Here is a 24096-nt window from a genome sequence, read left to right as displayed (position 1 = left end):
CCGACCCCTCTGCCTCAGGGACCCAAGGTGACCCCCGCTGCAGCAGCGAGGGGGGAGCACCTAGCAGACCGAGGTCAGGTCCCTGCCAGTGGGACAGGGAGGGATGAATTAAAGTTCGCCTCAGATTGGCCACAACCCCCTCCTCCCCAGCACAGCTTCCCTGAAAGGGAGGACACGCTCTAGCACTCCTCAGCTCCTGGCCTGTGCACCTGCAGGCATGCGCCCACATTTTCTCAGTCCAGAGAAAATGTCTGCGCTGTTACAAACCAGTTCAACCTAGGCAGGTTAGACTCATCTGCAAAGGTTGAATCAATTCAGGCTCCAGCTTTTTAAATGTCTGTCCCTAGCCTATGAGAGCTTGGGTGGGAGGGAGGGGGAAACAAGCCAGGAGTAGGAGGCTTGAAGTAATGAGCTGTCAGTCATGGGGACACTACCAGCTCGAATTCCCAGAAGCATTTTCCTAGAAAGAAGTGATGAAAGAGCAAAGAGGAAAACCAGAGTTCTCCATGACTTTCTTCTTTCCCTTGGTCCTACCCTGGCTCAGGGTTTTTCCATGGGCTTGGTCTCCCCTGACGGGGGAGAAACTTGACATTTTCTTCAGTACAGGGCTAAAACAGAGGAAGAGCCATTGGAGAGTAGAATAACAGCAATGATTTTTTTGGGACAGGAGAAAAGAAAGGGTTGATGCTTGAACCCAGAGAAGAGGAGTGGAGTTTGGCAGAACAAAGGAACCAGTAGAGAAGAGGGCATGCACGGGGGTCTTCATGACGGCTTCTAAGCAGTTGGACAGGAGGAAAGGATTATAAGTTGGAAAGCAGCTGGGAGGTTCCTAAGGAGTGAGGAAGGTAGCAGGTACTGAGAGGTTATTCGGGAGGTGGAGGGTTCTGAACAATGGGAAAGGAGAGGAAGGTCAGTGGGCATCCGGTTCCAGGTGGGTTGTGAAGATGAAATTTCTGGGACTGAAAGGATGCTTGTGGGGAGAGCTGGGAGGATGGGGTCTGGGCAGTGAGAACTTAATGAATACTGAACATATTTTCAGAGCAATGGAACATACATAAGACAGCTGGGTTTCTGGAGGAAGTGTTATTGTAGTTGACATGGGAATTCATGCCATTTGGAAGGAGGGCTGAGGTAGAAGATATTCCAGAGACTATTGCTTCCTTCAAAGAGAGAACCAACAGCATAAAAAAACTAAAATTTTCCCTCCTTCCTTCCTCTTCCAAGCAGCACATTTAGGAAATAAAATACTGCACATCTAATCATGTGATGCTTGTGATAGGATCTGTAGGCAAGTCTTCATTTGGATCAAGGCATACCTGGAGCTGACCTGGGATAGCATGTTGGTCAGGGATGGGAGAAGATGAGCGATACATTCTGTTGGCTGTCAGCTTGCTCTGGTAGAAGCCAAGTCAGTGTATGGACACATGTACTTTTGCAGCCATTTCAAAAGAAGAGAGGTGGAGGGGTCTCTTGCTCCAAAATGCATGGCAGCTATTAAGATCCAGCAATTACTTGTGGAAGGGTGGGAGCCATACCAGTATAGCAACACAACTCCAATTTAAACATCATTTCTTCCAGGGTTAAAGTTGGAGTGGTTTTCTTACATTTGTATCAGACTCGTAAAGTTTAATGAAAGGGTAGCTTGGCAAGTGCAGGGAAAGAGGAACCAAATGCAACAGAACTGTTCCTCACAATAGAAAATTAGTCATTTTTACCAACTGTAATTCTATTGTTGCAGGGGAGAGGCGGGGGAAGGAATTAATTTATCCAGTCTTTCCAGTATTAACAGCTCAGATTTCCTGGTGAGTTAACAAGAACAAAAGCAGTTCTTATGAGGGGAAGAGTTGGTACATGATGACACACCTAGATGTGTGAGAGTCCAAAATAGGAAAATTTGTTGGATTGCCTTGTTGGAGATTGACTGGAAGAAAGACTGAAAAAATAGCTGTGTATGTGATTTGAGTCAGACACTAGTTTCAGCTTGACTTGCACTTCATTCGTTTGATTAAAATATTGTTCTCTTACAGTTCAGGCAAATAGAATTACTTTTTTTTCTTACTACCTATTACAGACATAGTTGGGGCTTGTCCCTGGATAATGAATGCAAATATCTAGAGAGGAGTCAAGTAAGTAGAGTTCAGTGGGCAAGTGTACTTCCCTCCTGAAGAATTTTGTGGTATTAAAATCTTTTGACAACTAACTTTTAAATCATTTTGGTTTTGACTGATAGGAATATTGCATTTTGATCTTTTAGTTTTTACAGCTGGTTACTTACAATTACTGTCATGTACTGTTTTACCAAATTTTGAAAGAAAATGTCATTCTGGAACCCAGATTGTTGTTGTTGTCCTGAAGTCCCATTTGGATTTTCTTTTTTGAGATTTCAAAATTGTTTTCTTAAACTTGTTTCCAAAACTAGAAAAGTTTTGATAATGGATATTTCCTTGTGGGAACTTTTGGTTTTGATGAACTAGCCATTTTTGAGGGGACTAACTAGCTCTACAAAGGGAAATTGATATGATAGGTTACAAAGGAGAATGTTGTGCAAGGAAAGGTAAAGCATGTGCTGCCAAACACTATCCCAAGTGCCAGAAAAAGAGGATACCAAATAAAATAGAAAGGCAAGAAATTGAAAGCTAAAACTGGTAAAACAAGCATCAAACCCAGTTGACTGCTGGAATACACTGCTGCACAAATGAGGCCAAGAGTTTAGCTGAATTTAAAGGATGGGATGTTTATATTTAAGTAAAATAGCCAATAATAGTTGGCTTTTAAATAATCTGGTGTAAAATAGATATAAACTTTTCTCCTCCAAGGGGTAAGTTTGCTCTAAGGGGTGTGAGGCATAAATTTATAATATGGGTATGTGATACCATAATTGCCTACTTGGGGTGTCTTTCATCTTCCTATCTGGGATCTAATGCAGGCCACGGCTGTCATATTGATGGGTAACTGGCCTCTTTCAGTGCTACATTTCTGATGGGGGTCAAGTATTTCCTTTTAAAGAAACAATCGGCAGGCCTACATGAGATGCTACTGCGCAGTGGTTGTGCATTTATTTAGTACTTGTGTAATCAAGTATTACAATATGCAGTAACCAGAGTTACTGTGCAGTAGCAACAGCGAACGCCTTTTTAGTGACATTACAGTGCAGTAGCCTAAAAATATTGTGCAGTAGTGTATTAGCACTATTATTTGGCTACTGTGCAGTTAGCATCTTGTGTAGAATTGCCCAGTGTGTGGAACATGATGGTCTAGCTTGTGGTCTGAAATGAACGGATATTCCAAAAAAAAAAAAATGCATAAATGATGCAAGGCATAAAAACCTCACCACTGTCATAACCTACAAAGTGCCAGTAAAATAACATGGGGAGTAATAGCACCAATAATGAAAGTGCAATTTTTAGCTAGTGTTCCCTCGCTGCCTTGAAAATGGCCACCTGATTTGATATCTCCTACAGCTCCAATAGTTGCTGAATGACCAGTTGGGAGGTGTGTGATTTGCAGAGGTGCAACAAAGTACCAGTTGCATTCTCCAAGATGTTTGAGTTGACACTGGAGCCCAAAGCTGTGTGCTCCCTGTTCTGGACTATCCTGGTTTCTTATTCACTGTTGCAGGCCCCAATATCATGACAATGGAGAGGTCCTTTGCTCCAGTCTTTATTGCAGCTCATCAGTGTGGCGGATGACATATTTCCTTCTGGTGAAAGTAAGTCAGGTCAGTTTTGGCAAAATCCAAGGTCTGTTACTCTTACGAGAGTTAATGAGCACTTTTGTAAACCAAATAAGTAGATGAGACTGTACATCAAACATTCCCCTCTGAGTTAGGTTACGGACATATTCTTACAGAGGTACTACAGCACAGCTTAGCACCCTGGGGAGCAGCAGCACCTGGGGCAGCGCTGGCTGCTGGGATGTTGGCAGCAGCGGTGTGGCTGGTTAGCAGCTACGGTGATAGGTATTTTTTCACTCCTTCTCCCAGGCTGGTGCCCAGGGCTGTTTTCCTGAACATCCCATACCCACCCTCTGTTTTGCTATGTTGTTCTTGTACGGACTTTTCCTATGCCTGAAGAAGGGTGTTTGTGCCTGAAAGTTTACAAAGAACAATTTCCCAAACTATTTACTTGGTTTCATAAAAAATATCACATCTACCCAAAGAACCTTGTCTGCCTATGTCCATAGACCAACACAGCTACAACCAACAACCTTAAAGCTCTGTTGTTCTTAGCATTTAGAGTAGAATGGTTTCAGTGATATTCTGGATTAAATTAGCATGTTTAATTGCTCTTGCTGATCATCATCATTTTGTGTCTCTACACCACATGTGACCATTTTGTTACACGTGCTTGTGCTCATTTACTGTACTTTGCAAAATCTTGCATTGTACATGTGCTTTTGAGCAGTGGGCATTGCAGCAGGTGTTGCATAGTCTAAGGCTCTGTGTTGCAGTCACAGGTGCTTGAACCAATGGTATAGCCCAGGGGTCAGCAATGTTTTTGGGCAAAGTGCCAAAAACACCCGCAGTCTCGACTTGTAAGATGTGGGTGAACCAGGGGCAATGGTGGGGGAGCCATGAGGGGCCCGATCCTTGTTGTGGCAATGTAGACCCATCTGCTTTGTTTCCCATCCAGTTTGCCAAAAAAAGTCTGTTTTTGAGCAGGGCTCATGTCAGCTCTGTGAGGTGTAGATCTTTGGTTATTTCCAGGGCCTTGTGGAGGAGTCGCTGGTGGTTAACTGTATTGTAGGCAGTTGTTAATTTAACACACACAGCCCTGCTGATTTGGGCTCTTTCAAAATGATCCTCTATTCTTGCTGATTGTCACCATGCTCAAAATAAGGCCTAGGAAAGGCAGTATGCACCCCCTCATTGTTCTCTTTCTGTTTCTAAACTTATTACAGTAACTATGGTCTTTCCTTCTGATAAAGGGAAGTGAGCCTAAAAATAGGTGGAGAAAAAGAAAGCCCCAAGAAGCAAAGCTATCAGGTTTTTTGCACTGAGAGGAACCACACAACACAGTTTTCTGAAATCAGTTGGTCTGCAGAAGTATTACACTCTTGGTGGAGTCTAACACGTGCTGCTTCCTTCTTTCCCCCAATTGCTTATCATAAAGGAAGTGTTCACAGAGATGGAGCAAAGAGGCACTTGATTGGTCACATCCAATTGTAAGACTCACATTTCCTGTCACAGAGATTCCAGATGGCAGCTACTGCTATATTTCTTATATTGGAATAGAGTATTTTAAGCATTTCTAGCTCTCTCAGGCAATGAATCCTTGCTGAAAAAATAATGACTGCCAGTATCTACTGCGCTTCTATTCATCACCTGCTCTTTCCTAATCTATTTCTGCACATTTGCATGCTTGTTTGTTGGCTCCCACTCCAGTCCTCTTTTTCTTGCCTCCATAGAAGGACCAATCAGTCCAAAAGTACCAGGACTGTCCTGAACTTGGAAATGATGTCCCAGTTTGTCTCAAAGAAACCCTGAAATAAGACTAAGAAAACTCACTCATAATCAGCTTCCCTAACATTCCCATGGCTGCAGGATGCTTTATGTTGCATTTGCCAAGAGGCAGAGCACAGAGGTATAACTAGATGATGTAGCACAGGGCAGCATCAGTGGCTGTGTTGCCAGCAGCACAGTGACACTATTTTTGTGCCCTCCCCCACCTAAGGGTCAGTGCCTTGGGCTGGTGCTGCAGCTGCTCCTGCTTCATTATGCTACTGAGAGAGCTATTCGGTGCAGGTTCAGTACCACATACAAGGCTCTGCTGCTTCCAGTCCAGGAGATAGCTTTGTGCCTCTCAGCAGAGCTCATTATCTAGCCTATAATACTGCAAGGTGACTGTGCTGACCAGAACCAGTAACAGTGAAGGCTACTTCCAGTTTCAGAGACCTGCAGTGGACCACAAATCTATGGAGTTTCTGGAACTGTCTCTCAGATTTTCACCACTTTTTTCCCCTTAAACAACTCCATCTCTAAATGGTAGCTCCTGGCTTTTCCCTCCCAGAGTAGAAGTGAGCCCTACTGAAGAAAGTTGTGCTGATTTACCTATGCTTCCTTCTGGTTTTGTCTCAAACCCACATCCAGGGGGGTGAAAGCAGCAGGCATGGTAGCCCCTGTTGAGGCCACAAAGCCTGTCAAGTTTCAAGAAGATAGTTGCAGGGGTTTCTGGGAAACTGCACTTTGTCATGGAGTAGGGTCCCTAGAGATGGGCATGATACCCCTAGAGCCCTGTGACCGTGGCAGCTCTGCCTTGCGGGCACCTTCTCTTCCCTCCTGCCGCCACATCTTGTTGGAAAAGATGATAAATAGGGAGGCTGCCCTCAAGCTTCAGCTCAGTCATGCTCCTAATGGACCCCACTAAACCCCAGGTGTAGGTTCTTGGGCCCCTTGCTGGGACCCACTCTAAGTAAGTGCCTCGAGATACCCTAAGCCTTATGGGCTAGATGCATGCCTCCAACTACCCCTTATCATGCCCCATACCATGCAGCTAGTATATTGATATCGTCTTTGAAACGAGGTCTCGGTCTCACTCTACTTTCTATTGTCACTGGGCTCTCTATGCCCCTGTTGCTGCGCCCTCACTGGTACTGGGGCCTCTACACAACATGGTAGTGTGCCCCAGTGAGGTCTCCTCCTCCCCTACAGCCTCAGTCGGGTCCAGCACTTGAAATAACAGCAGGTAAGCAGCACAGCAGCACTAGCATCTCAGGTAGCCAAGCTCACAGAGCCTTTCTTTCCTTTTCTGCAGGAACTTCTTTTCCAGTAGCTGCCAGAGAACTCTCCCTGCCAGCCCCAGGCCCAGCCCTGGGGCTTAGATGTACCCAGGGCCCTGCTTGCTTCCAGTCAGCTGACCAGGGACAGGTGCTAGGTATGTAGGTTGTAGTCATTTTGGTCTAAGGACATGGCAGACAATGTTCTTTGGGTCAGTTTGACATCTTTTAGTAGACCAACTGAATAAATGGAGAAATGTATCTTAGCAAGCTTTTTGGTTGGAAACCCTTCGTCAGGCTGAGAAAGCACCTGCAGTTGATGTGTGTGCTGTTCCTGGATGGAAGGAATAGTAAAGAAACCAGAGGCTGGCATGCAATGCAGGTAAAAAAAGCCAGTCAGTAAAAATGGAAATGAAGGCGTCAGGGGGTGAGAGACAGGCTGGGATAGAGGGGAATGGGGATGTAACAGGTAAAAGTGGAAAGGTACTTAGGGAGTCAGATGTCCAGCAGGCTGTAGTGCATCAGAATTCCAATGTCTATATCAAGTCCATGTTTTTCTGTACCTAGGAGGTTGATGAAGTGCAGTTCGTAGGCTCGTCTGTAAAAAGTGGTTTGTAAATTCAAACAAGCACTGAACCTTGCTAACCTCATCACCAGAAGCCAACTTCCTACAGCCCAAAACACACCAAATGGATCCAGACCATGCCATGACAAGACATGCAAAACCTGCCAACAATATCTCCAGTATGGAAATATCTTCACAATACATGTCTCCATCAGGGCACCACATGCGCTGATGGAAAAAAGGTGGAGACACCAAGCAAGAACTGAGCACCAGAATGAGAGCATACTGAAAATCTATCAAAGACAAGAACACCCAACTACCTGTCTCCCCAGGTACTTCTCCACTTTTACCTGCTACCTCCCTCTCGCCCCCATCAATCCATCCTGTCCCTCCCCACCTGAGGCCTCCATTTCCATTTTCACTGACTGGCTTTCTTGCCTGCATCGCATGCCAGCCTCTCGCTTGTTTAGTATTCCTTCCATCCATGAACAGCACATATACACCCCAACTGCAGGTGCTTCCTCAGCCTGATGAAGGGTTTATCAACCCGAAAGCTGGCATCCCAAGTAGCTAAGCTGAGCTCATCTGGAGCCTCACAACTCCACGGCAACCAGCAAGCCTCAGGCCTGTCAAAGATGTGATGGGTCTGGGCTTTCCCCAGCCAGGATTCTGCGTGCGTGTGGTGGCTGGAGGTTTTAAGGCACCTCCTACCACCTTTCACCAGGGTGGTCCTTGGTCCTGGCATTTCTTAGGGGCTGCAGCACCACTGATAGTCCCACCAGCTTTCCCAACCCTGGCAGGGTGCAGTTTTACTAGTCATGCCCATGACCTAGGGCCTCTTCCTTCCCCATAGCCCCTGATCATACCTCCAAGTTTGTCCTGGCATGAGAGCTCAGCAGGGACATGTTCTTCCCCTGCTGGCTGGTGATATAGTGAGTGCACCCTCCAGCTCTGAGAGTGGGCACTAAATGGTTGTGAAACCCAAGTGAAAAGAAAAAAGAAGGAAGTGTGGATGGAGTGAGGAGGGTGGAGCACTCAGCCCCCTGTATGCCCGCCTTTCCCGCACTCTTCCAGGGTGGCCTGTCTCTGCTTCAGGGGGGACAGGGGCTTTTGAATGAGAGGGGGACTTCTTTTTAGGCACAATCCCACTGGTGCCAAGATGAGGAGGAGCAAGGGAAAGGGGGTGGTGCCTGCCCAGATGCATCAGCATCCCCATGGTGCTCATTTGTTTTGTTCCGTTGCCCCGGCTGGTTTTGGCTCAGCAGTGCAGGAATATAGCATATGTGAGATCATCTGCCAGCTCAAAATGATACCAGACGACACAACCTACTTGCTTCTGGGTGTGGGTGCATGTGTGCCCACTTCAACAGGCAGAGGCACAGCAACAGGAGGAGTGGACTCAAATGAGGCTCTTACCTCCACAACCTCTACCTCAACCTCCTCCAAAGCACCTTCTGGGGAGGAGTGTGGAGCACAAACTCAGAGGGTTCCCCCTCCTTCCTCAGAATTTCTTTTGCTATGGTACTCAGATCCAGCTCCAGCTCCAGCTCCAGCACTTCCTTCAGCTCTTCCTCTTGCACTGGAAGGCTCAGGCTGGCTCATATTGCCATTGGTTCTTCAGACTGCTGTCTCTCTTAAAGAAATCCAGAACAGATGGGTGAGTCCTCCAACAGTCTCACTCTCAACAGACTTCAACAGACTATGCCCAGACAGCTCTCTCTTTCTGGGAATGATACATATAGCACTGCCTAGGGCTACGTAATTTGCTGTGGCCAGAAACTCATACTGCATTAAGTCTTCCTCTCTACTATGGTTACATGTTGCCGGGGCTGGATTAACGTATAGGCAAACTAGGCATGTGCTTAGGGCCCTAAATGAAGAAGGGGCCCAGTTGTGCTTATTTTACGTACTAGCATATTGCCCATCAAGAATGATGGCGGGGAGGGGGGCGGGATGGAGCCCCGTGTCCGGCTCCACCCCCACATCCCTTGTTTGGGCCCATTCTGCCCCTTCCCCCTCCATCCCTGCCATTTGGAGTTGGGCCTTGCTTCCTCCCTCCCACCACATCAGGCTCTGGCCTGCTCCTCCCCCACCTGCCCAGGGTCCAGTGGCCTGAGGCCCAGAGAATCTCCACCCCTCCCCCCTGCCGCCACTTGTGGTCTGGGCCCACTCCAACCACCACCACCTTCAAGGTTTGGTTTCAGCCAAACAATCAGAGTGCAAATAAATCATTATGGACAGACAAAGTAAGGCTTTTATAATATTAGAATTAGAATGATTGAGTGGCTATATCTCTACAGTATTAAGTAGGGGCCCACAAGTTTCTTTGCCTCAGGCCCACTAAAGGGTTATTCTGGCCCTGCATGTCGCCCCTCTCTCACTTTTTAGAACTCTCTGGGTGTGTCTACCTCAGACACAGCAATAGTCAGTATAGACTCTCCCCTGTATCTCCTCCAGCACTGGCCATCATTCTCTCACATTTCTCAGGGACGAATCTTGAAATAATCTCTTTTATACTGAGATGTGGGTGAGGGTGTATGTAAGCCAAGCATTTATCACCTTGTAGATAAAAAATTGGAATTCAGGAACCTGGTTCCCCCCCCCCCTACCCCCACCATATTTTTGGATCCTCTGTCTGTGAGTGGCCAGCAGCCTCCTCCAAACAGCTATCAGGGATGGGCAATTATTTGGGCCTGCAGGCAACATAGGGAGTTTTGGTAAACTGTTACGAGCCAAATCAACACCCCATCCCCTTCTACCCCCAGCAACAGCTCACCAACACTCCCCAAGTGCAGGGCCACACTTTAATCTCTATCCAATTGCCCCAATTCCCACCACTACCTGGAGCAGAGGCAGACAGCATGCCCAGATCCCTGCCCCTGCCCAAAAGGGAAGCAAGCTCTGATCCCCACCCCAACCTGGAACATGCCGGCCTCATCCACAGCTTATGACCGTACCCACCCGGCTTACAGGAAGAAACCCAGGTGGGTGCCGGCATCAAGGTATGTCCTTTCCCTCTCATTCAGAGTTCCTGCCAGACACTTGGTAAGAAACTTTTCCCTAAGACTTGTCTACACATTTGAATGAAAGAAAAAGGTAGGGTACGAACCTAAAGCAGAACACCTACTTCAACTAACTACAGAAGGGTCTACACTAACCCTGATTACCCGAGCCTTGGTTCAGGAACCAATCCCCCATTTGTGTCCTATGGGAAAATCAGTTCCCAATTACAACGTTTTGACGTTAAGACATGGATTTCAGGAACCAATTGTGTCGTAAATCCAAGGACTGCCTGTATTCTTATGGGTGAACTGTTACTTTTTTGGAGAAAGTGTGTTAGAGAGAAAGAGATTACAAAGGATAGAAGAATTCAGGCTCAACATTAGGAAACCTTCTTCACAGTCCGGGTGTCCAGACTGTGGAATAAGCTCCCTTTAGAGGTGGTGCAATCTCCTACCCTGGAAATCTTCCAGAGGAGACTAGACAGTCACCTTGCTGGGGTTATCTGACCCCCAATTATCTTTCCTGCTTGGTGCAGGGGGCTGGACCTGATGATCTTTGAGGTGCCTTCCGGCCTTACAATCTATGAATTTATGAATTTCACACTAATTTTTTTCTTCATCAAATAGTCTCACTTAGGAAGTTTTAGCATACAATTTCAAAATTACAAAGCTTATAAATAACTGCCTTCCAAATTGTAGTAATCGTGTTTGGGTGCATTTACATGAGAAACTATACTGTGCACTAGAGCAGCTTACTGAGCAGTAAACATTCACGTCTACACGTGCACATGCTTACTATGAGGCAATTTGTTCTAATTGCAAGTAAATTTGCCATCTGTAAATGCAAGTACCAAATCTACTTGTGATTAGTTACTGCACAGTAGTGCTCACGTAGACACATTGCACTAGGGCTCTAGAGGGCAAATGTGCTCCGTGTCAGCCAGGCAGCAGTGGGTAGGAGATTGTTCCCTGCCCCCAGGAGCTGCCTGCTGCTGGGGTGGGCTTTGCCATCGGAGCCCAGGCAGAGACTATGTCCCCCTTCTCTGGCAGCAGGGAGCTCTCAGCCCCTGCTGCAAGATAACAATAGAGGAGAGAGGGCTGGGAGATCCTTATCTCCCAGCCTGAGCTCCACAGTCATGGGGCTTGGGCTGGAAGATTCTACTCTCCCAGCGCCAGCTCTGCAGTTGTACAGCTCGAGCTGGGAGATTCTTCTCTCAGTGCTGGCCCTGCAGTCACAGAGCTGATGCTGGGAGAGAAGGATCTCCCAGCTCATGCCCTTGACTGTGGAGCTTCAGCTGGAAGTTAAGGATCTCTCAACCTCCGTACCCCAGTTGTGATCTGGGAGCTTCCTGCTGCCAGGGCAGGGGGACATAGTCCCCACCTGGGCTGCAGTGGAGGAGCCCATCCCAGCAGTAGGCAGTTCCCTGAGGCAGGGAGCTCCTTGCCAGTAGGGGCTGGGGAACCTGTTCCCTGCTCAGCTTCAGGATCACAGACTTGGCTGGGAACAGGTGCGCAGCTTGGCAGGGAAAAGGCTCTCCAGCCCCCACCCTATGATTATCAAGTGGGGGCTGGCAACTGTCCCAGTCAGGGGCAGGTCCCAGCCCCATGCCCCAATTAGCTGATCAAGGCACAGAGCTTGGAAAGAGCTGCAGGGGTGGGGCAGGTCCCAGCCCCCAGCTCTGATCTGTCAGTGGGACAGCTAGCAGTGAGCCCACAACTGGGCAGGGAATCCCTGCCCAGCCAGGAGCTTGCTGCTAACTGCCCCACCAGCTGACTGGGGCAGAAGCCTGGGACCTTCCCCTCCCTACACCTACACATGGATAAGTGTTACTGTAGTTAGCTGAATCCTGCAAAGTCAGTATTCAGGTTCGCTGATACCAGTCATAGCTTGGGAATAAAGTGCATGTAAAAGCAAGCATGGAATGAAACTAGGTTACATAGTATTAATAGGTTACATAATATTCATAGTTCACAATTTATCAGTCCTTTTTGTCAGTTTATAAAATCTTTATCATTTATATGGAGAGCTTGCAAAGAATAATTTTTTCCAACTATTTGAGTCAGTCTAATAAAAGATAACAGATTTAGCCAAAGAACCTTGACTGTCTAGGACCCCCACTGGCATTGCTCCATGACCTGCTTTGTTTGGGTTTTTTTGTATTTTTCAGGTGTTTCTGAAGCAAACAAGATGGTTATTGTTCTTAGACTTTAGATTATTCTGATTATTATAGGACTCATTCCCATGATCTTGGCTCTAAAGGAACTAAAACGAAAAAAATAAGTAGAATAAATGTTTCATATCAACTTGCTTACAACGGTCCAGTACAAGCCCTGTTCCCTCCCCTCTGTTCATGCCTTTGGTGAAGCACAGACAAATATTCTTGCTTTTAAGGAGTCTTGAGAAGTGTTATGCAGAGTTAACATGCCAGGCTGTAGTTTTCACTGCAGTGCTAATAAGAGCTGTCAGTCAGCTTTTAAAGAACTGGGTACTGTACAGCTGCTAAGTAAATGCACATTTCCAACCAAGAAAAATTAATACTGTCCTAGCTGTGATCACACCCTTCTTGCTGGCCACTCACCAGATGGTTGTGTAGAGACCAACATAGTTGATTGTCTTTTTAAAGCCTTTGAAAGTTCTCTTAGATCCTACCTCTCTGGCACGTTCCCTGAGTCCAGAATGTGTCAAACATCCCTTTTTGGCTGTGGGATCCCACACATCTGATGCTGTACCCTCCAAGCCAGTATTCAGCTGAGATTTTCCCAGAACTGCTTTTCTTTCTATGTTTGCATTTTGACCCCTTGGATATATGGTCATGCAAACAAATACCTGCAATGTTTCAAGAGGATTTCTAAAACTGTCCCCCTCTCCTTGAGGCAGGGCACAAAAGATACAGATGAAGGCACAGCAATACACCCTGGGATGCTCTTACCTGCCTCAGTTTCCTCAGTTCTCCAGAGTAGGGCCCTGAGAAACTGGTGGATTTCTTGTCAAAGATTCACGGCACGTGCACAGGTAAAATAGGATTTTTCACGTAATATTCATGGAACTACCACTGATCTTTAAAATGGGTCCTGGTACTTCTGTGAATATTCCTTTAAAACAGATATTTTACCTGCACATGTGTGGCAGGCATGCACACAGCCATAGGTGGCAGAAAGCTGGGGCTAACGGGGCTCAGTCCCCTCAAACGCGTGGCAGCCTGGAATTTAAATACTAGGAGCTAGTGCAGTAAACCAAGCTATTTCTATTAAGAAATGCTGGCTGAATGCCTCATGGGGTTGGTACTTTTTTCTATAGAAGCTCTAAGTAATATAGTACAATATAATACAGCAATAAATAAAGTTTCAAATAAGAAAGACATTTTGAACCTACCCCCTGAAAACTGAAGTGCTTTGGCTTGCCATTTTTCTGTCTGAAATGTCTTTAGCTTTCACTGAGTGAGTACTTACTAAACCAAATAAAGAATGTTTGACAGAGCAGCTTTTCCAGCTTTAGAAGGAAGTCAGGAGACTGGGAAGCTGGGAATGAATCAAGGGCAAGTTGTTTCCATTAAGTTAGTTGTCCACAGACACCCGGCCCTTAAACTTGTCACCTTTTGGGACACTATCGACATAGCAGGTGGTGTTAGGAAACACTGATTGTGGACATGGTTTGGGGTTATTTTGTCTGGGAAACCATGTACAATGTTTGTTGTTCAGAAGCAAAAGGGAATAGGCATCACACTGTGCTGATTTATGTAGTTTGATTAATGGTTAATGATTATTCCAGCTCCTCTGGTGACAGTTGGCTTCAGTTACAAAGTACAGGAAGGAAGCAAAGTACAAGGCGGCTCCCGCCACAGCCATTCACATGACATAATACAGGATATAATGTAGCAAGTGTTTTCAGTGTCATGCCTCTCCTGATTGGTCAGTACTAAATGATAGGGGAAAAGGCGCCAACAGGCAAAAAGGCGCCAATTTTCTCAACTCCATCTCTTTGACAGTGACGTTCCTTGCAGATTCCTTGCAGGAAAGGAAGGTTAAATATTCCATACAATGGGTTTGCAGAGGGATTTGTGCTTTAAGTTCTCTATGCCTCTTCTTTGTAATGTTTGCCTGCTTTGGGTTGCAGTTACAGGTAAGTGGTTTTTCCTTTTATCCTCCTATTTATATTGCAGGTATGTGACTGGGATCACTGGTAAATTTGGTCCCAGAAAGGGCAGAGAATAAGGTACATCAACTGAGAGGAGTTGTCCTGTTCTGTCAGAACATTTTCAATCAATAACAAGAAGAACGACTGACTGGTGAGAGTGGTGGTAGGTACAGAAACTGTGAAAGGAAGTGGCAACAGTCAGTTGCCCTTACAGCACAAACTTCTTTCTGTACTTACCTAATGAAATATCATTTGCACTTTCTCACTTTTTAAATAAAAAACATGAAATTCAACCTTTCTAACCCTTACAGCACAAACTTCTTTCTGTACTTACCTAATGAAATAGAGCAGTCCAGCAGACAAGGGTGTCTACTCAGGTGCCTATGCGAGAGAAAGAGAGGCAGTATCAAAATCCCTCCCCAACCACTAACCAATTTCTCATCTCTCTGCTTTGTACATGTTCTGCTTTACTGAGGACCGAGATATCAATTGTGCAGGAGTTTATAGAGAAGGGTGTCATTGACCACAGGCTGCAAAACTGACATGTTTTTGTGGGTTTGTGAACTAATTCAAGTATTTCTATGATCTCTTAATACATCCATTTGCTCTTTCTCTGATCCTTGATTTGGGCTTGTTTCCAGGTTTTAAAGAAGCAGTGCAGTGTGAAATGGTTCCTGCAGTAGCCATCGGTGAAAATGTGACCCTCAGCTGTAACTTCACCCTTCCTCTAGATATTCTGCAAATAACCTGGCAGAAGAGGATAGGACCTTCATTCCAGAACATAGCCACCTACAGCAAGAGACACAGACCTAAATCTGTGGGATTACTTCAGAACAGAGTCCTATTTACAGATACAAGACTAAATGCATCATCCATCACTCTCCCCAATGTGACACTGCAGGATGAAGGAGATTATAAATGCCTCTTCAATGCATTTCCACATGGTTCTTTCAGTAGAAACACCCACCTAACTGTGCAAGGTAAAGTTGTCCCCTTTTTCTTTAGCGTTATAGTCCCTTTTTGCAGGAGACTGGAAATATCCATGGAGTTGCCTTCCTTGTGAATTCATTAATTAAGAAATAAATGTTTGCTATATAATCTCTGTGATAACTTTTTAGACATGAAATATAGTATATTGTCTGAGTTCATAAACCTCTATCAACTGATTTGGATACAGACATATAAAAAGTACCTACACAAAATTTGGTTTGCAATGCTAGACACTTGAGTTAGGAAACAACCTTTACTGCTGCCAGATAAAATATTTCCTGCTCCACTGGACATCTGATCTGTGCCATGAATCAAGTATTCAAAATCTCTTTTGCAAGGCTTCATTTGGAAATTTAACACAGAATTAGGAATAAGCAGCTGTCCCTCAATGAAGTTTTTGAGGAAATGGCTTTTGTTTAATAAAAATATTTAATTGAAAATATGGTTTAATACAAATATTTAATAGAAATAGTATTATAATGGGTACAGGTCAGTAGAATTTAAACTGTGAGCTTTCCCTGTTACAGCCCAGATTGCTTCAGCTCTGGCAGTAGCTTTAAAACTGGTCTGCAGGACTGTGGGGTTCTGCGATAGGTCACCAGGGGTTCTGCAAAAAGGCTGGAGGTAGTGGTGGAGAGGGCTGGGAGGCAGTGTGCCAGCACTGCAGGGCCATGTTACCTGGCTCCACAATAGGTAACACTGCCCACAGAGCCAGGAGTGAGAGATTTGCAGCGGACAAAGCAATATGAATGAGTTCTGTAACTTCAGGAAGTTTGAAAACCACTGAACAATAGGAACTACATAAGCCAGCAGCATACGCCACCTATCGGCCTCTGCAAAGAAAATAATGCTGGTACCATGTGCCACTTCCAGAGAGTAGATACCACCCCTGGTCCAACTTTCTCTGTTATTTTTCCTTATGAAGTGTAAGGTTTTGAACTATGTATTGGGGCAGGGATTTGGAGTATAGGGTGCCTGGAAGCCAAGAACCTGGTCTAGGAGTATGTCTGGCGGTCTGTGTTTGTTTTAACTCTTCTCCAGACCCTCCTGTGTTTGCTCACATATATTCCTACTCCATTGTGTCTCCTGTGGCAATGATGTAACCCTGCTGTTAATGTTCATTGGTTATCACATTGCTGAGCAGGAAAAGAGAAGTAGTTATTGCTGCCAGCTGATAACTCAAAAAACTAAACATGTTTCTTGGAAAAAAGAACAATGCATTTTACTACTCTTAGAGCCTTTGCATGGTTGAATTTCAAAGGCAGCAGCAAATGATAGAGGTCCTAGAGCACATAAATATAAGTGTTGATAATGGAAAATCTTATGTAATTTAAACAGTTAGTGATTACTGTCACTTACCAGCATTAACATATATATACATTGCTGATCAGCTTAATTCAGCCAGATGGACTGGACATTCTCTGCTTGCCTTCGATTCTACATCCAGTTTCCAAAGGGACTTTCCCCTGATGTGGAGAATTTTTACTTAGAAGTTAATGCAGCAGTTTCTGAGTAAGATTTCACTTAGACTGATGGGAGAGGAATTGTCTCCAAACCTCCAAAACCCGAGCTTTTTATTCCTGATTAATGTACAGAAGCCAATAAGGAACCTTTAGAAACTAAGTAGGTAAGATGCCCATTAATGCCAGTAACATTTAAGCAAACCTATAAGACTATTTAACAAGCTCTAAAGGAACATTCTCATATCGGTCACACTTTGTTTCTGCTTTTAGCTGTTTCAGAAATCAGAACCAAGCTCCTCGTAAATTTCATTAGCCAGGGGATCCTCACTGCGATTTGCTCGGCTACTGGAAGGCCTGCCCCCAAAATCACCTGGCGACCTGAGGGAGTCCTGACTGATCATCGCCCTCAGGTTGGCAGTGTTCACAATGCAGATGGAACAGTTATGGTGACAAATGTTTGCAACTTCTCCTTGGAACACCTCAAAAGGCTGACTTGTGTAATGGACCAGCCTGACCATCCTGAGAGAATTAAAGAGAAGATAGTTTATCAAGAAGATGATAACAGACAAGAACAAGAATATGGAGGTAGGCTGGACTGATAAAGTGGGGTAGGATACAATGTAGTTGCAGGCTTGTATTTGCAACTATCTGCTTGACACTGACCAAAATGGAATCTACCACCTGATTGGTTTTCCTCCAGTTAGCAGACCCAGAAACACCCTAATGTACAGACACAGTGGGCACAGATCAGATGACTTGAAGGCTCTTTGGGTGCAAGTCTGGCATATACTGGGATTGGGATTTTCTTAAATTAACTGTTCTGTCATAGCAAAAGGATTTTAGAAAGATGTGGTTAGATTTCTGAAAGATTTTCACATGATAATTTGGTTTTCTTCCACAAAGAGCTTTATTTTAGAAATCATTTTTAATATTGTCAGTGTGGATTTATTTTCTATTTTTTGTGACTACTCCAACATATGATTTGTATCAAAATAACAAAATATTCTTTTGCTAAAAATGATTCTTAGAGGAAGATGCAAAGAAAAGGATTGAAAATAAAATATTTATGAGTTGATAAAAAAACAAATTGAATACTGTGACAGATACAATGTTGAACCCCTCAGAAGGTTTTCCATTTTTATTCCAGTTATAATAGACAAACACCAGTAATGTTGAGTGCTCATGGGATCTTCATATCTAACAAGAACCTTCAAAATTAATACCTATCTGGTTCTTTCAAAACACGATAAGACCACTCATTAATTCTCAAAACACATCTGTGAACATTGATAGCTCAGTACTGCAAAGTAAGCATTCACATTTACTCTACCATGTTTAACTTGGCAATGAATGGCAGATAAGTAAGGCTATTCACTATTCATAGTTTGCAGCTCATCAATTTTTATCCTGCAGTTTACCAAGCCTTGGCATTGGCATTTCATTTGGTGAACAGAAAGAATAGCATCCTAGGTGGCAAGTCACATTTTAGAGGGGCTGATGAGGCAAGCGAGCAGCTCAGAAATCACCTGTTATTTGAAGCTTATCCCTCTGCTCTGGGAATAACAAAAAACTTGACAGAAATGGCAGATGTTCTTTGACAATGGGATCTGGGGAGAAGGACTTCTGTTAAGATTTGGGATGCATCTGACCAGAACTAGAAAGAGCATATGTGTGCTATAAGGTGATACTGATCAGAGACTTCAGTTTTCCAACCATCTTCTGGAAGAACAATTTAGGCAAATATAAAATGTCAAGTCAGCTCTTAAGCTGTGTGGAAGACAACTTTCTGTCCCAGAACTAGGGGATCATCAATCTTGGATCTTGTTTTGACCAATAGGAATGAATTGGTGGACGATGTGAAAGTAATGGACAACATGGCGAGGAAGTGATCATGACATTATAGGATTCCAGATCCCAAGACAGGGAGAACATGAGGCCAGCAGAACAAGGAGGCCAGATTTCAGAAAGGTGGATTTCAGCTGACTCAAGGAGTTAACAGCCATGGTGCCCTGGGAAGACAAATTGAAGGATAATGGTGGCCAGGAGGGTTGTGAGCTTCTGAAGGACACAGTATTGGAAGCCCGGCATGAAATAGTTGATGCAATGGAATCACACAAAGAATAGTAAGAGACCAATGTGGCAGCAAAACATGCTTCTAGGATGCCTCAATTGAAAAAGGAAAGCATATGGGTAATGGAAAGATGGGAAGGTCACCAAGGAAGCATACAACAAAAAAGCAAGAGCCCTCTGGGAAAAATCTGGAAGGCTAAGAAAAAGAAGAAGCTGCACCTGGTGAGGGAGGCTACAGATGACAAGAAGAGGTTTTATAAATATGCTGGCTTGTAACAAAAGGCCAAGGATGCTGTGGGTCCACTGTTAGATAACCACAGGGAACTCGTAACAGAAGGTAAAAGAAGGTGGAGCTACTCAATAGCTACTTTGCCTCAGTTTTCACAAAAAAAATGTTGACTGCAACCAGATACTTACTTCATAAAGATTATTTGGATAAAAAAGTGGAGATGTTGAGGGATGAGATGACAAAAGAGATGTTCAGAAAGCTTTTGATGGATCAGGATCAGGATTGTCGCAGGGCACTAGGGTTCCCTGCTCCTTTAAAGAGCTGAAAACACTAGGGGAAGAGCCCTATCAGTGAGTTGGAAGCCCCAGCTGCTGGTTACAAGGGCAGCCAGAACAAGCTAGTGGCCCACACCTGCCAGCGGTCAACTGACCGGAAGGGGCAGGGCCTGGCTCATATATAAACCCTAGGGCTGGGACCAGGTAGGGCAGTTCCCTGCCGATAGCCAAGGGAGAAGGAGCTCTCCTGGAGCAAACAAAGGGGAGAGGCCTGACTGCAGGGACAGCTTCTGATACTGTTGAGGAACGGAGTATTCCCTGGTAGGGTTTGAATGATGTTATAGCTGGGCGGCTTGAATTTATGTTACAGCCCAGGGGCTTGTGTTTTGTTTATTGTTGTATAACACTGGTGGTTTGGGTGAGGCTATTAGGGGATGGAGGAGGCCTCATAGGCGGTGGGGTGGGGCAGGGCCACGGCCAGCATGGGGACCCTGGCGCCAGAGCAGGTGCAGCATTTGGGGTGCACAGACCCCAGCGCCAGAGGGGGTACAGCACTTTGCAGGGCTGCGGAGAGCCAAAGCACCAGGGAGGCGCAGAGTGGGACAGGGCTGTGGAGAGCCCAAGCACCAGGGAGGCGCAGAACAGGACAGGGCTGTGCAGGGCCCAGGGAGGACAAGGGGGCCAAATTACAACAAGGCCCAGACCAAACAACGTCGGTACCATCTGCAAGGCTTGGGGCGTAGTAAAGAGGGTGGTTGGAGCCACACATACCCCATAAGGCTAGGGTGCCCCAAAACACCCATTGTGACATCTATCTTGGAGCGGGATGCACCAGGGGTCCGGAAACCCATGGAGTCCAGAGAGTTGATCAAGACCATGTCCAAGAGGACTTAGAGGCAGCCTCCCTATCATTCATACCATCAAAGATGTGGCGGGCAAGAATAGAGGGTGCCCATTGGCCCAACTTGGTACAGTAAGGGGCCTTGGGGAGATCATGGCCATCCTGCAGGACCCCCATCCCGTGACAAGGATGAATTTAAGTCAGTAGGGCTTGCTGAACTTCATCCCAGGGAATTGGATTTGTTATTAATAACAAATTATGTCAACCAAACTTGATCTCCTTTCACAAAGTAACTACTTTGGATAAGGAGAATACTGTGAACATAGTGTATCTGGATTTCTGCAAGGTTTTAGAATGGTGCTGCATGCCCTTATAAACAAATTGGAGAAATATGGCCTGAAGAAAACTACTGTAAAGTGGATAGAGAACTGGATCAACAGTCTCAAGCAAAGTCTCAAAGGGCAAAGATCCAGTTATCAGTGGCTCCATGTCAGAATGACAGGAAGTTTAAAGTGGAGTCCCACAGGGGTCTGTTCTGGGCCCAGTGCTGTTCAGTTTGTTTATTAGTGATGCAGATGCCACTATAGAAAGTTTCTTGAATAAGTTTGCAGATGACAAGCAACTGGGAAGGCTTGTGAACACTTTGGAGGATGGGAGTGCAATTCAGAAGGATCTTGACAGATTAGAAAGCTGGGCTGGAGTTAACAGAATGAAATTCAATGCTGATAAATCCAGGGTGCAGCACCTCAGGAGGAACAATAAAAAATACAAATGTCAAATGAGTGACACCTGGCTGGATGGCAGTGCTACAGAGAAGGATCTAGGAGTCTAGCTAGAACACAGACTCAATATGCATCTGCAGTGTGATGCAGCCACACAAAAGGGATGCATCCATAGAAGCATTGCGTGTAAGACATAGAAGGTTATAGAGTCTCTCTTGTTGGCACTGTAGAGTGTTAAAGAGATTTCAGAGGTAGGCAACAAAAATAATGAAGGATTAGGGAGGAAAGTCATACAAGGAGAGATTTAAGGAGGTAGGTATGTTCAGCTTGTGGTAAAGATGCTGAAGAGGAGATGCAATGTACCCTTCAGATACTTGAAGGGCTGCCATAAATTAGAGGGAAACATCTTATCTCTCTGGCTGCAGAGAGTAGAACATGGACCAATGATTTGAAGTTGCAGCAAAGTAGGTTTAGATGGGATATCAGGAAAAACTTCTTCACAGCTGGAAAAGTGAAGCAGCAAAATAGACAGCCTAGGAAAGTTGTAGACCCTCCATCATTGGAGGTGTTCAAGAGGAGGTTGCACAGGCATTGGTCAAAGATGATCTAGGCAGACCTATGCCTGTGGTCTGCTATGGTTATTTCCCAAGCTTCTGGGCTTTGCTGGTTGCTGCATGAGGCCAGGAGGGATATTTTTATCTCCCTGCTGCTTCACATGTCAAGGTTTTTTTATGCCTACCTCAGAGGCAGTGAGTGGTGGCTGCAGCCATGGCTAGCGATTTTGTCTAGGGTGTGTCAGTGCCCTTGATGGGATTTAAATCCAGAGGTTTCTAGCTAGAGAGTCTTGCTCCTCGGCTCAGGGTCAGAGCTGTTGCCATATTTGTGGTCAGGAAGAAATATTTGGTCTAATTAGTATGGACTCTGGGGGACCTTCCTCTAAAGCAAGGAGTGTGCCCCTTTTCCTGGGAAGTCTGAAGCATATTTTTAACAACTTTTGCAGCTGCAAGCTGCCATGGTCCCCCTGTTTTACCTGTGGCAGAAAAGGATGTTGTGTCTTGTGCTGTTTCAGGGTTGACTATCAGGTTTTTATTTATGATGCTATGAAATCAGGTTTGGTTTATAACAGGAACATAGCTTGGTATTTTGGCCTTCTGAGCAGAGTGAAGGGGTGGGTGCAGAGGGGGTGGCACTGAGTGCAGGAGGCAGAGGGGAAGGCAGAGTCTTACTTGCACAGCACAGACACCCCCAAAGGCAAACCTGGTGGGGGGCTGGAGGCTGTGCAGTTTCGGGGCAGGAGTCCCATGAGCCACACCTACGGCCAGCATCTGCAGGTGAACATGGCAGCTGATGTAGAACGGGTGGCAGAACAAGGCTACAAAACCCTTAATTGGCAGTGACTGCCACAGGACTAACCCTGTCAATTCTGGGCTGTGTAGATGCCACCATGAAGCCGTGGCATCCCACAGGGGGAAAGCGGGTGGGGGGCTATGAGTGACCTTTGTCTGTTTGTTGAAATGTTTTTCAGGTGTTCCTGGGGAGAAGATTATTCTTTTTCTTCTAGTTCCTACACTTTTTGGCTTAGGAGTTATGATCATAGTACTAAGGAAAATAAATGGGAAAAAGTAAGTAAAATGACTGTTTAATACAATTGTGTTACAAAGCTTGCTTACAATCCCTTTTCCTACACTTCAGCTTGCTTGTGTCATGAGGCACAGGCCAAGATTGTGGCTCTTCAGGACTTTGGTGGCTCTATCCAAAATAAGTCGGTGAAGTGCAGTGTTAGTTGAGCTAGCTTTCCCAGTAGGTGTACAGCTGTATTCACATTGCTTTGTACCCCAAATATTGAGGCCAGCCTCTCAGCAGAGCTAAATAACCCAGGCACTGCATTGTACAAATATGGCTATCCTGGTTCTGTCTCAGGAGTGGCATGCACAAAACTACCTGATATGTTTCTGCATTGCACCAGCTTGCAACATGTAGACAAGTCTTTGCAGAGTTTACCCAAAATTAAACTCCCAGGCTGGAGTTTTCAAAATCCTGAATGCTGTGTTAGTAATTACTATTGGCTTCCATACATTATTCTGCAATGGCTCAGTAAACAGGCCCTTGCAATAAACCAACCAGTAAGACACTGCAAAATAGAAAGGTGAAATAGCATATTGGGTTGTTTTAATAAGTGTTGCTTGCAAGTCAAGTGATGTTTTTTTTCCATTTTACTCAGCACTGGTGAGACCTCTCGTAGAGTACGATTTGCAGTTTTGAGTACTGCACTTCAGCAAGGATGTAGACTAAATCGTAAGGGTCCAGTATAGAACAATAAAAATAACTAGAGGTCTAGAAAACTTGATTTACAAGGGGTTGAAAGAATTGGGCCTTTTTAGTCTGAAGAAGAGAAGGCTTCTTCACAGATACAGTAACAGTCTTCAAATAGCTGAAAGGCAGTCACAGGCAGGTTGGTGACAGAACATTCTTTGCAGTTGCAGGGACATGACAAGAAGTAACTTTCTTAAATGGCAACAAGACAAATTGAGCTTGGATGTTAGGAAGAGCTTTCTAATAGTGATGATGGTTCAGTTTTGGAATACCCTCAGAATTTCTTAGGAGAAGGTTACGTAGGCCAGCACTTATGGTTTAGCCAGGGGTGATCCTGCCTTGAGCAGGGATTAGAGCTTCCACGAGTTCCCTCACAGCCCTATTTTCCTATAATCCTGTGACTTTTTAACTGACTTTACCTGTGACTTTACATATGTAGAAGTCCTTGCTCCTCCAAGCAGTAAGTTACAGTTAGTTTGCCAGGACCAGTTGGTCCATCTTTGGAACTCACTGGCCACATCTTTTATGTAAAAAAGAAAGAAAGAAAGCCAAAGAAAGATGTAAATCTCGGGAGGGAGAACAGCTGGTCCTCTTTGCACCTTAACTGGTCACCTGCTCTCTTTGTAGGTCTCCTCCATCGCCATCCCCTGCCCTTACCACTCCAGGTGTTATGGTGCCTTCAGATTACAAGCCTCATTCTTCCTAAATCCAGTCTTCTACCATCCAGACCAATGTACTTTGCAGTTTTGAATTTCCTCAGTTGATTAGTCATGCTCA

General features: G+C 45.1%; 1 protein-coding gene and 1 long non-coding RNA gene across 3 annotated transcripts in view; one reads left to right on the top strand and one right to left on the bottom strand.

The window, feature by feature from the left end:
• Positions 1-17010, bottom strand: LOC132247700 (uncharacterized). The gene is made up of 4 exons (XR_009459012.1): positions 16766-17010; positions 14751-14797; positions 8696-8912; positions 1-3700 (listed from the first exon to the last, which is right to left on the bottom strand). It is a non-coding gene; the product is annotated as an uncharacterized LOC132247700 (long non-coding RNA).
• The window catches only part of LOC109280316 (OX-2 membrane glycoprotein), a 22912-nt gene continuing 12957 nt past the window's right edge, over positions 14142-24096 (top strand). Inside the window, exons 1-4 of one of the 2 annotated variants that reach the window (XM_059720524.1) lie at positions 14142-14401; positions 15058-15396; positions 17140-17454; positions 22532-22628. In XM_059720524.1, coding sequence (XP_059576507.1) covers positions 14320-14401; positions 15058-15396; positions 17140-17454; positions 22532-22628 — 833 coding nt within the window. In that variant the 5' untranslated portion in view covers positions 14142-14319. The remainder of the gene's footprint in view (positions 14402-15057; positions 15397-17139; positions 17455-22531; positions 22629-24096) is intronic. The other variant, XM_059720523.1, reaches the window with a different exon arrangement.

The sequence above is a fragment of the Alligator mississippiensis genome, chromosome 1 (genome assembly GCF_030867095.1).
Source record: "Alligator mississippiensis isolate rAllMis1 chromosome 1, rAllMis1, whole genome shotgun sequence".
NCBI lineage: Eukaryota > Metazoa > Chordata > Crocodylia > Alligatoridae > Alligator > Alligator mississippiensis.
This window is presented reverse-complemented; position numbering and strand designations above follow the sequence as displayed.